This window comes from Galleria mellonella, unplaced genomic scaffold (assembly GCF_026898425.1).
Source record: "Galleria mellonella isolate WM207_F2 unplaced genomic scaffold, CSIRO_AGI_GalMel_v1 utg32, whole genome shotgun sequence".
Classification (NCBI taxonomy): domain Eukaryota; kingdom Metazoa; phylum Arthropoda; class Insecta; order Lepidoptera; family Pyralidae; genus Galleria; species Galleria mellonella.
In genome coordinates, this window is record NW_026442075.1 from 7,572,863 (window position 1) to 7,585,533 (window position 12,671).

Consider the following 12,671-nt stretch of genomic DNA (forward strand, 5'->3'; position numbering starts at 1 on the left):
GCTAACGGTATACGCTGGCGGGGCATCAGTGATAGATAACTGATGAGGATAATAAAAAGGCACGTCAGCTAGCCCATTGTGATGAATACACTTGAAATTCAGCACGATGGTTTCCAGGAGGGACCACGGGGAGGTCAATCTGGTTGGCTATATTGCTAGAAATAGAGCTCTTAGTCACCATTACTAACAATTCCTTTCCCCCCTAACAGAAAGGACTGTTAAGAACCTCCTTGGTTCAATGGCAGGTGATAAGCATCCTAAACACGCCTGTAAATGTTGATGGATATAGTCTTGCGAGTGACTATATATTCATTATTATTTTATGTTTAAATATTTTATTATAGAGAATATATTCCGTGATAAGTTAAACGTATTTTCTTTTTCCAATTTGTTGATCAGTAGGTTTATGATTGTGTTTAGTACACGACGACTTCAATACGACCTCTTTTCTACACTGAGCCCATAACCTGTAACCATAATAATTGAAGTTTTGCGAGAGACTAATTCATCATCGTTATCATTATCATCATCATATCAGTAATTATCCGTTCTCTGATGTACATAACCCTCCCATATACACTATTATAAGGTATGGTCTTGAGTTACCTACCTAACTGCATACACTGACTCCCGGCAACGCATTTTAGGACGTCGCTCCATCTAGTAGTCGCCACTTAAAAACCTTTTTTCTTTATTGGTTGTCGGTTCTTCGATCTATGTGACCAACCCATTGCCACTTTAGTTTGCTTATCCTTTGGGCTATAGCGTTGCTCTAGTTTTTTCGCGGATGTCCTCGTTTCGGATTCTATCATGCAAAGAAATTCTAAGCTTGATCCTCTCCTAATTAATTACTAAATATTTAGTAGTTTAGTAGAAGGGAGATAATTATTAAATATTATTTTATGTTTAAATATTTACATATGTACGATGTTACAGAAAAAGTATATCGTGACGTTAAGTGAAGTTAAATGAAATTTCTCTTTCTAATTTATTCAACATTTAGTCTATGACCGTGTATGACGTCTTTCCAACAAATTTAAGTAAAAAATATTACAAGAACACAAAAATGACTGATTACTTTTTATCTTAGATAGTATGAACATTGACTGAACACGATAACTGACTGATATTAACTAGTCTAAATAACCAAAATCCTGATCCTGGTCTTCTTTGATACTGGTGACTGGTACAACCAAATGAATATATGTCAATAATAATAAATATAAGTCCTGTGTTAATATAAGTAAGTAACTGTATAAGTGAAATCTACCGACAATTCTGCTAATTCTTACTACCAATCTTTGAAGAGTTCCCTTACTGTTCAAGGAACAAGGTTCAAAGTACGAATATCTTTAAGTATGACCACAGATATATATTAAATTTCTTTTTTTACGTTCCCAGGTTGGTCATCGACATAGATAAAGAATAATACATAAAAGAAAAAAAACATGCCGTACGTCACAAACGGCCATTTTGTTTCCTTTATTATCAGCGTTTCCAAACTTTACCGCGTTCCTTTATTAAATTTATTTTCAATATTTATAGGTATCCTGTTTGTACTATTTAACAAAAGGTAATTTATTTAATTCCTATATCGTGTGTTAAAAAATCCCCTACATGTACTATTTTTATATTTGTCCATATGCCGATTAGTCGAAGCCGGTTAAGAATAACGTTTGATTACTGTTAAAAAATCTTTATTCTACGAAGTAATAATACTTTTATTTTTAATTTTATGGTAAATATTGAATAAGAACTTAAGTTGTATTTTTAGGATTGTCTTGTAATGGAAAACCAAAGAGAAAAAGAGCGGGATAGATCTAGACGAGGGGATAGGCCTTCTAGGTTTTCAGATGTGACCCGAGACCGCTCAAACGACCGGGATCGTCCAGAAGGGAAACGATTGTTCGTTTCTAATATTCCTTACGAATTTCGTTGGACTGAGTTGAAAGATTTGTTTAAGGAAAAGGTTTGTTTTAATCTATTTATACTGTTAATTTCACATACTCGAGATCAAAGTATTTTGTGTGTGTTTATGAGGCTAATAGAAAAACATTTATTATATTTTATTGTTTAAGGGCATTATAGTTTAGAAAGGCATAACATCTGTAACACAAGGATTCCCTAGCACAGATATTATGATACACCATATCTTGTAACTGAAGTAATAAATAAATAAATAAATAAATAATTATAAATAAATAAATAATTATATATATATATATATATATATATATATATATATATATATATATATATATATAAGTGAATAATGAATGTTAATATTATGTAACAATTAATTTATATGTTTTAATTGACTTATTGTACAATTAATAAAACTTACACAATTTTCTTAATTTATTATAATTAGTTGTTATAATTATAATGAGACTAAATAGTTAATAAAAGCATCAAGAGATTCTTTAGCAGCTACCGAATTCATATTTATGTTCTTCAGGTTGGTGATGTTGCCTATGTTGAGTTATTCAATGATGAAAATGGAAAACCAAGAGGGTGTGGGGTTGTTGAATTTACAAATTCTGAAGCAATGAAAAAAGCACTCTTTGTTATGCATAGATATGAATTAAATGGCAGGAAACTGGTATTAAAAGAGGAGACAGGTAAATACAGTAAAATATTACAGTTAAGACTAGCAGTGGTAGTAACAGCTTGGTTTTGAGGTTGACTTTGTGCTTTAGGACTCAACAAGAATATTTATGTATGAATATTGTGTGTTTTACACAAGTGTGTTATAAGTGTCGTGAAATATATATAAGTTCATATTATATTTTTATTTATAAATACTTTTTCATTTTTATATTTATGTCATAATAAATAACATTTTTTCAGCAGTAAAGTTTATGGTTTAAAATTTAAAAAATGCAAATTACTGTAGGTGTGGTTGACAAAATTCATTTAGCCACAATTTGCACATTTGAATTTAAAATCCTAGTATAATACTTTAACTTGTTCTAGGCAATGAAAGAAACAGATTAAATTCTACACGATCTGGGGGTGCAGGTGGCAGTGGCAGTGTTGGTGGGGGCAGCAGGAATCCTAGGGATGATAAAGATGGGTAAGATTGTTTTCTGTGTATGTAATATCTGAATCAAAATATAACTATTATTATTTATTGTTATCATTACTTTTCAATTTATTATTTCTTCTAGATGGGGTATCAACAAACCTAGAGAACCAGAAAATTTCAATACATATGGTCTAAGTTTACAATTTCTTGATTCCATTAATGTGCAACCACCACTTGTAAAAAAAGTTTTTGTTGCAAATGTAAGTAGTAAGTTGTACTTAATTTATTAAATCATGAAAACATATATTTTTATTGTATACAAGAGGGAATAGGTAGATTTTAATACACTTAGATTTTAATTTTTGCGCCTTGGTATTACACATCATCATCAGGGAGGAGGGGGAAGGGTTTGTTAGTAATGCAGACTACCAGGCACATTTGTAACAATATACTATCAGGTTCACCTCCACTTGATCCCCCCTGGAAGCCATTGTGCTGAGTTCTAGGAGTATTCATCACAACGGGCTAAGTAACCTATCTTTTCATTCCACCTATCATCATTCACTGGTGCCCTGCCAGCGTATACCATTAGCGCGTGTGGGGTAACCACTCCATTCTCATCCATTAAAAAAAATTCACATAAACATCAGAAGTTACACAAGGGATGACATAAGCACAATTCATTTACAAAATTTATTATGTACAATAAAGATTTTACAATACAAAACAATATTGTATTGTAAAATCTTTATTTGTTATCTTTATAAAATGTTTATGGTGACATTTATTACTTTCATTCATGATTAATAGTTTGCTATTTTCCTATTGCCAGTAGTATAAACAATAAGTAAAGCACTTTATGTATCTTCTTATTATAACATAATACATGTTATTATATGTGGGACATATAAATTAATATGAACCTTAAAGTTCGAAAAAGGAACACAATATTAACAAAACAACTATCTTTGGGGAATTAGTTTAGAGTATATAGTAATTCTATCAACAATTCCTAAAGAAGGTTCAGTTGACTCTAGGGGTTCCATATAAAAGTCAGCAGGGATCTGTGAAATTTTATTTCTATTATTATTAAATAATATCGCATTTGAGTACAAATATTTTGAAATGCAGAGTGCAGAATGTGTTTTTAATTTGCAATTATTTTATATGGGGTTCCATAAAATAAATGATGGGTGTTCTGTTATCTTAAAAGTTTAGGAATCCCTGTCATAGATATTTAAATAAATACTGTAAAATCTTTATTAATGTTATAAACGTGAAAGTGAGTTTGTTACCACATAGCACTTTACCAACTTAATCACTGTGTAATTTGGTATATATATACTATATGGAATGGAGAATAACGGAGGCTACTTTTTAACTTGGTTAATGAAAGTTTCCAAGTTTGGCAGACGAAGTTGCAGGTATAAGCTAGTTAAAAATAAAACCAGTTTACAAAAATCATAGACATAGTATAACATACTACATACTGACAAACTGGCAAGGCAGTCACAAAAACGAGACTAGAAAGTGATTACACTAGTGTGTGTTTTGTAAACTTGTACATGATTGGTGATAGATCTGAATTTGTATGGAATTGAAAAATAGCAAAAATGCATATATTTGTTATAATTTTAATTTTATTAATTCAATGTGGGACATTCGAAACTTTACTTGGTTTAATATAGATATTTTTTTCTATTGATTCTTGTATATTTCTGATTGTTCTAGAATATTGTCTTTATAGATATAAATATTTACAGCGTATGTACATGAAAAATGTGCAATTTTGTGGTTAATTTTCCTGATTTATTTATGTTTAGATACTTAATTCTACATACACTTAATTCTAACAAATTACATTCACCTAAAACTAACTCCACTTCATAATGTAAAAATAATTAGCAATTCTTCATACTCCTGTCAAATCAGGTTTGAGCATATATTGTGAAAATTATTGTCCTATTGTCTGTCTTGCTTTAACATATAGATTCTTATTTTTTCTATCATTTACTTTGCCAATCTATAATTTTAATAATCTAAGAGAAAAATAAATAAACTAGAAACTCGCGGAATAGATGCCATGAAATACATTCGTAATTGATGAAGTATAGCGTAACATAATGAAATAGAAACTAACAAAGAATGTAAATTAGTTGCAAAATTGTATAAGTATTGTGTTAGATTAATGTGATTATAGTGATTGGTTACATTTTTGCTTGACTTATAAATACTTGCTTTGGACCACAATCCGATCTATTGAAATTAAAGCCTCAGTAAATACTGTAAGCAGTTATTGCTTTAAATTGGGTACAGATGGAAAACTCCTGATTAATTTCATTTGAAACATCTCTAATAATATAAGTGCAACTATTTTTAATTTCAGCTGGATTATAAAGCGGATCGGCCTAAAATAAAGGAGGTTTTTAAAATGGCCGGTAAAGTGCGCAACATTGACTTGGCTGTAGACAAAGACGGTAATAGTAGGGGATTTGCTGTTATCGAGTATGATCATCCAGTTGAAGCTGTACAGGTATATTATTCTAAATAATGATTTTAAATGTGTTTTATTATGAATACATTAATAATATATGATTTGTCTATCACATGAGTGTCTCTTGTCTCAGACTACTGATTACACAATGAGAATTGCTCACAACTTTGATTAAAACTATGAATATTCACAATTCTCGAATGAATTGGTTAGAGAATTCTAACAAGAATGTCAGGCATCGAGGTCCATACAAGCTCTTTATTGTTCTTTCTCTTGATTATAGGTCTGGATAGATACTCCATTAGGCTGAAATCCCACTATAATGCCGGTCTTCGTTCACTCTCGGTCCGATCTCGGTCTGATCTGCGTCTTGTATAATATTGTTACATAAGAAACAATTTGCATATTCAAACTACAGTTTAGTTCTGTTCCGATGGATCTTAAATTGAGAGTGGAGTGAGAGCGGGTCGATTCTACCATTATTGGGGATTCGGTCGTATAGTGGAAGCACCGATAAATAAATTTGCAAATATATTTATAAATTTCCAGATTTGTAATATCATTGAGATCGTCTTTGTATATTTTACTCAATTAGGGTTCGTTATTTACAAAATTAAACAATTTGATTTTCAAGAGATATATCCAAAGAAGCAAGACTACTCTTTATCCGCTCTTATATATTCTAGTTATATTGATGGCTTGTTTTTATAATTTTTTACATATATATTTATCCATCTTTCTATTTTGGTTTTATTTACAGGCTATATCAATGTTTGACAAACAAATGTTGTATGACCGAAGAATGACTGTTAGAATGGATCGGGGAGTATCTGATAAGACAGAGTTTAGATTACCAGAGGGGCTGAAAGGCATTGGTCTGGGCTTGGGTCCTAATGGGGAACCACTGAGAGATGTGGCTAGGAACTTACCACAGACTAATACACCAAGTAACTTGAGTCTAGCAAACAGTAATAATACATTGGGTACAAGTGTTTTGGGTGGTGTACCAGCTGCTGGAGTTGCTTTGAATGGTCTTGGAACAGGATTGTCGGCAAATACATTAAATGCTAACTCTGCTTTGGGTGGAAACTTGGGATTACAGGTATTTTTTTTATTATAACTCATTTTAATATGTAGATTGGTATTATTACATAATTATTTAGTGATAAAGGTTGTACTTACATATTAAGAAAAACGCTATTAGCAGAAAAATAAGTGCTACAGCAAGATTGATTACTAAGCTGACATGGCTATAAGGCAGCCGTATAGACTACATATCAGACCATCTATAGAGAAGAAAGGAGAGTAGGACAAATGCAGTGTAGGACGACCGAATCAGAAACACAATTGTTTTTTTAAGATTGACATATACTTACAACAATGTCATACTTTGTTATGAATGCTCTTAAATGTGTTGCAGGAAGTCAGTGGATGTCGGTTAATTAGGATCGTCTCTTATGCTTATGACAGTTTATGATGCAAGCCTATGTTCAACAATGCATATTTAACAATTATATCAAGTGATTATTATGAGGCCCATTTAATTATATTTTATATTATGCTCTGTAAATTACTAGGTTTATTAAGTAGTTATAAATAAATATTGACTAAAATAATTTTAAAATGTTTCAGGCACTAGGTTTAACTGGACTAGGTGCTCTACAAAATCAACTATTACAGCAGGGTTTGACTGCAAATGATTTAGCCACAGTTTTGACAGCACAAGCCAATGTCAATACTGCTAATTTAGGCCTGGGCAATACTGACTTGGCTGGAAATGTTCTTGGAAACACAGCTTTGACAAATAATGTCTTAGGAACAAGCTCGGGTATGAGCAGTGGGCCACTTTCAGGTAAAGAACTTAATATCATATGATATATTTGATCACTTTAGGTTAGTTTAATTTTCTTTTGGCACCTAGAAAAGCATTATCAATGAAGTTATTTATGATATTATGCATATTTTTAGGTACAAACCGGCAATTAGGTGTGTCCGTTTCCGGCCAAGGATATGGTCGTGGTGACCCTGTCGGACAGTCAAGTGGCAGAGATAAGCAATCCGACATGGTTATGATCACCAATGTATGTAAATTAACCTTTAATAATTGTTAAATAATAATAAAAACATCAAGTTACTTAGTCCTCAAGTAAAGATAGTGTCAAAACTATATCTTTGTTTAAAGACTAATGATCTAGACAATTCAGATTTCAATTTGATAGTTCTAATGGTAAATTTAGTTATTAAAAATAGTTTTGATGGGCAGTTCAAAAAAGAGGAGTATAAAAATATTATTCCAATACTGTATGAAAAGAATTTGAAACGGGAGGGATTTGTACTACACATTCTATGATAATACCATGTTGGGATCAGGCTGTTTAAATCAGTTGATTTTTTAATAGACGCAAAATAGATCGATATCAAATAAGTAGTGAAACTTTTAACCACAAACACTGACTTTTTGTCACTGAATAATTTATATTATGATTCTCATATTTTTGAATACATTTAATTCTATATGGGCAATGTCTTCTCTTTTAAACAAAATTTTTGAGATGTTGGCATAACATTTAATATAATTTTTAGTTACCACCGACAGTTACTTGGCAATTGATTCGAGAGAAATTTAGTGAGTGTGGCGACGTGAAATTCGCAGAAATGACTGCCCCAGATACAGCTATTGTTCGTTTCCATAAAGAGTGGGACGCAGAGAGAGCCATCAGTATCCTTTTAACATAATAATAAATATCACCATATTATAGCTATATTTTTGATATAATTACATAAATTTATATGAAAACTAACAATATTATAAATCTTTGTATTTTTCTTATTCAATCTTGCTTAAACTTCTGAACGGATATAAATGGCATTTGGTACATGGATAGTTTATATTGTAATATAACACATATGTGTTTAATATTTTGTATATTAATTCATACAGGCAAAACCGCGGGAAATGACTGGTAATAAATAAGTTTTAGGCAGGGATAATCTAGTGTTTTTTTAACGGATGATATGGAATGGTAACCCTTCCTGCGCTATCAGTATACGCTGGCGAGGCACCAGTGAGCGATGATAGGTGAAGATGAAACAGGTTAGTTAGCCCGCCATGACAAATCTAACAATAAATAAATCACGATGGTTTCCCGGGGGGAACCACGAGGAGGTCGACCTGATATAGTATATTGCTAGCAGTTGGGCTACTAATTCCCATTACTAACAATCCATTCTCCCCCAATAATTTAGTGTTAATGTCTTCTAGCTTTATTTAATATATGTTAATAACGGCAAATAGTATTTGTATTGTTAGCAATACACAGGTTAAATTGATCCCCACATAGTTTCTTGGAAAGTATCGTGGGTCAACAGACTACTTCACCCTTATCTATCATTTCTTGCTGCCTAAACCAATCGCGGAGGTGGGGTAACTATTTTATTTTCATTTATTTATATAAAAAGTCACGTTACTAACGTCTTCCTAGTTCCTGTTATATTTTTTTTATTTATAGTTTACGTATTTAATTTTCTGTGAGTGTTACGCAAAAATTCCTTAATTTAAAAATTCAGAAATGTTTGACCGGACACGCATTGATGGCCGAACTATCGACGTTCGTTTCTTTTAGAAAAAATGAAAATGGTAAGTTTCTAATATAGAAAAATTAAGGATTTTTATCGTCGTTAGCGATCGCCATTACGGATATTTATTTTTTACTTTGCCAAATATATGGTTCAGGATGGAGTTTGTTTTGGATTTCTCAATAGAAGAGTTCGCAATTTTTCTTTGCCATGAGTAGATTTTTCCTGACATTGTATTTTATATACATGTATGTTGTATGTGTATATATGTGGCCAGAGTTGTAGTTGCTAGGCTGTAAGTTCATGTGATGACGATCGTTGCGTTGTATTTATCCAATGGTTATACTTCACAGATTGGATAATAACGCATTTGGCTGGATTTGCTTCAAAATTTGAGCCTTGAGACGAAATATACGATCAAAAGAACTTGGTTCTTGTATACATTTTTATATATTAGGGTTCCGTAGCCAAAATAGGTGCCTTTAGAACCAGTCTATTGTTTTACTTACTAAAATGACGTTAGGTGTATGATGATTTATTGGTGACCCAAGACCAGGTTGCTAGAGATTCTTGGTTTTTTCATCCTATAAATTGTACTTGATTCCTCTAATTTTATTTAGTAGGACAGTGTGATCTAAAAATTTTACAATGAATATAAATATCACAAGTTAAACTGTATTATAATTATTTATATCGGCTTTTCTTATGTATTCAACTCTGATCCATCTATTATAAAAATAAATAATTAAAAAAATCTTAGAAATATTACATTTTCACACCATAGAAAAATGAGTAACATTTTATTTTGAAAGTAAAAACATTATAGATTATATAATATCAAATTTTATTTTAATATTAATCAAATAATTTCCGGATTTAGTATTTGTGTCGATTCTGTTGCCGCTGGATGAAAATTTCAGGCTGAAGAAAAAAACGTATGTTTCTCTATATCCAAAGTTTTTAAAAAAGATACGATCTACTTTCAGAAAACAACTGAAAAATAAAATAAGGAATGAATAGGAATATAATGAAAAACAGGATGGATTAAAAGGGATGGAGTGATTAAAACCATAAGAATAAATAAGATGGCTAGTGTTTGTTATTTGTGTTGAAGTGTATGCAAATATTATAAAGGTGCTAATTAGTGTCGTTTTTAGGTTTCATTTCGCTTTTAACTTTATCTACCTTTTTTTTCTTGAAACTAGGACAAAATAAATTTCCTCAAATATTTGAGTCTCGTCAGCGAGTATGACAATTATGTGGAGGGACCTTATTAGCAGTTCTGGAGTATATAAGCGTCAATTTGACATTGTTTTAGTATTATTAAAAATAAGTTTTCGATTTAATGAACAGATTGGCTATGGAACCCTACCGAGTGCATGCATATACGTTCTCTTGGTCGATGTTTATATTATTCACCAACGCAATATTATGAAATTTTGTTTTGAAATATATTAATGTAGTACCGGAAGATGGTATCTTTTATAAATCCAAAATTGTGATAGTGCGCTTTTACTGAAAAATCTACTCATATCTTTTGGTGATAAAAATATTATAACACATGTCTTTGGTGTAGTTGTCCGCTGTTTTAAAGTGAAATTGTATGTTTTTGTTTTTTCAGGAATATGTCGTATTGAAGTCAATCTATTGTGGGGTTTGTACAAATCTCGGATGCGGCATAGTTGAATCTTCGTTTTGTGTCTGCTAGAAAAGTGTCGACTTTTGGTTGACATTCATATAATCTTATCAGATAAAAACTTGTATTTTAATTTGTATTTAGCATAAGAGTCTTGATGATTGCTGTATTAGGTGTAATTAATTAACACAATAAAGTTTATTAAAGAAGACGAAAAAGGTTTTTTCAAGTCCGTGTAGATTATTATAAAAGATATTATCTGTATTGAAAATGAACCCATAAAAGGTGCTGTAGTATCGAGACGGGATGCCAAGTTATTTACTTATAACTGTTTTGAACTTGTAGGTGGTTGTAATGCTGATTATAGTATTGGTTAGTTATTGACATATTCGGAATATTCAGATAAATATGGTCTCATTGAATTGTATAACCAACAGCAAACAAACCTGTTGAATTGTCTGGATTCGTAGGGAGCGGTCCCTCGATTCTTAATGTTCACATGAGACATTGCCTCTAATTGAAAGGACAAATGGCGTCGAATTTTATGCATTTTCATTCACTTTCATTTTGTGATTCTTTCTAGATTTAATAGCTGTTCGTTTATAGTTATATAATGTATATAATGGGTTTAAGGATGCCTATCGTAAAATGTAATGATAATTTGTGGTGTTACAAACTAGAAAGGTAAACGAAGTTTCGTCGCTTGATAACTTTAATTGTACACTAATTCGAACTTCAAACAAGTATTACGATCTACGTCGGTGACCCACATATCGTTTTGCTTAGGCGTTTCCCGATTCATTTCTGTAAGATATGATACCGTTGGGGAATGCCAACTAATAATCGTCTTTGGAAGAAGGTGTCTTTTGAAGATCGAACTTTGCTCAATGATGACTTCACTTTCTACGATGTGTGTTTGAAAAGATGTTGAATTTTATGGTAAGTTTCTCTGTCATCGAATGGACATTTTTTGTTTTGATGGGTATGCATGGGGTTTTTGGTGGTTATTAGTTCTACATGAAGGAATAATAAATTGAAACTTGTTGTTTAGTAATTATTTTCTTTATTATTCTACCGATTCTTATACACGACAAATCTTCTGCGGATCTTGAAAGTATATGGTCATTCAACCAAATACAGTTTTTTCTTAGAATCGTGCTTTGAGACATCACTGGTGGCATGAAGATTTATTGCGTCGATTGTCAGAAGACGTCAACGATTTCTATGGCTTATATTGTCGATATGACCATTGCCCACTTCCAAACACTTTGTAATGATTACCACTAGGCGATGTGTTGTTCAGTATCAGGGCTTGCAACAATTTCTCTAGTACACTTTGCGATTAAGGAAAAATAATTTATACTGTTGTTACTTTTTAATGCTTCAATATAATTTGTATATGTGTAATTTCCAGGACAATGAAAATCTAAAGATTTTAAGAGGATTGAAAGAAGACAAAATGTTTTGAAAGGAATGTATTCAATTATAAATTGCTTGCTGGAAGTCGAGGTAAATAATTCAGGTGAGTAGAACTTGTGTTTAATTATTCTAGTAGTATGTTTTGAGTATGTTTTGTATGTATATATATTACTTTCCATTTCAGACAAGCGAAAATTGTGACACTGCTTATTACCATAAAACATCTACATTATTTTGGTATGTGTGTTACGACGTGTTGGTAAGGTTATTATACTAACAATACTATTTTTCCAATATCACTTGTTTTTATTATTACATTATACTAATACAATGTACTTTTCATTTCAGGTGTGTAAATATGTATATAAGCGATGTTTAGGATAAGTATAAGTACTTTTTTGTAACTGAAATAGTTTGTATAATAATCTCCTAAAAATATGTGCCTAGATATGAAATAAATTTTTATATAAGTTAACGTTGTATAATTTAATTTTGATTATTACCCTTGTTCTGTTTTA

General features: G+C 31.3%; 1 protein-coding gene across 6 annotated transcripts; it reads left to right on the forward strand.

The window, feature by feature from the left end:
- Window positions 1-1,422: 1,422 nt before the first annotated feature.
- On the forward strand, window positions 1,423-12,628 carry LOC113510647 (myelin expression factor 2). 6 transcript variants are annotated; one of them, XR_008252986.1, is made up of 16 exons: window positions 1,423-1,573; window positions 1,775-1,969; window positions 2,459-2,621; window positions 2,977-3,076; window positions 3,171-3,288; window positions 5,415-5,561; window positions 6,283-6,624; window positions 7,155-7,374; window positions 7,491-7,603; window positions 8,106-8,241; window positions 9,090-9,159; window positions 10,720-11,106; window positions 11,521-11,673; window positions 12,149-12,256; window positions 12,338-12,417; window positions 12,502-12,628. XR_008252986.1 is itself a non-coding variant. In XM_026894121.3 (12 exons), exons 2-11 carry the CDS (start codon window positions 1,787-1,789, stop codon window positions 9,143-9,145), a joined length of 1,578 nt encoding a protein of 525 aa, XP_026749922.1. In that variant the 5' UTR covers window positions 1,423-1,573; window positions 1,775-1,786; the 3' UTR covers window positions 9,146-9,159; window positions 10,720-12,194. The 6 variants fall into 6 exon arrangements, 1 of the variants encoding a protein (XP_026749922.1); XR_008252985.1 differs by having other exon boundaries at window positions 10,720-11,673; XR_008252987.1 differs by having other exon boundaries at window positions 10,720-11,673; window positions 12,338-12,412.
- The last annotated feature ends 43 nt before the right edge of the window (window positions 12,629-12,671 follow it).

Coding starts and splice junctions, on each gene's coding strand:
- LOC113510647 (XM_026894121.3), top strand. CDS start 1,787: ATGGAAAACCAAAGAGAAAAAGAGCGGGATAGATCTAGACGAGGGGAT. Junction 3,289..5,414: donor AAAAAGTTTTTGTTGCAAAT/GTAAGTAGTAAG, acceptor TTTTAATTTCAG/CTGGATTATAAAGCGGATCG. Junction 8,242..9,089: donor GGACGCAGAGAGAGCCATCA/GTATCCTTTTAA, acceptor TTAAAAATTCAG/AAATGTTTGACCGGACACGC.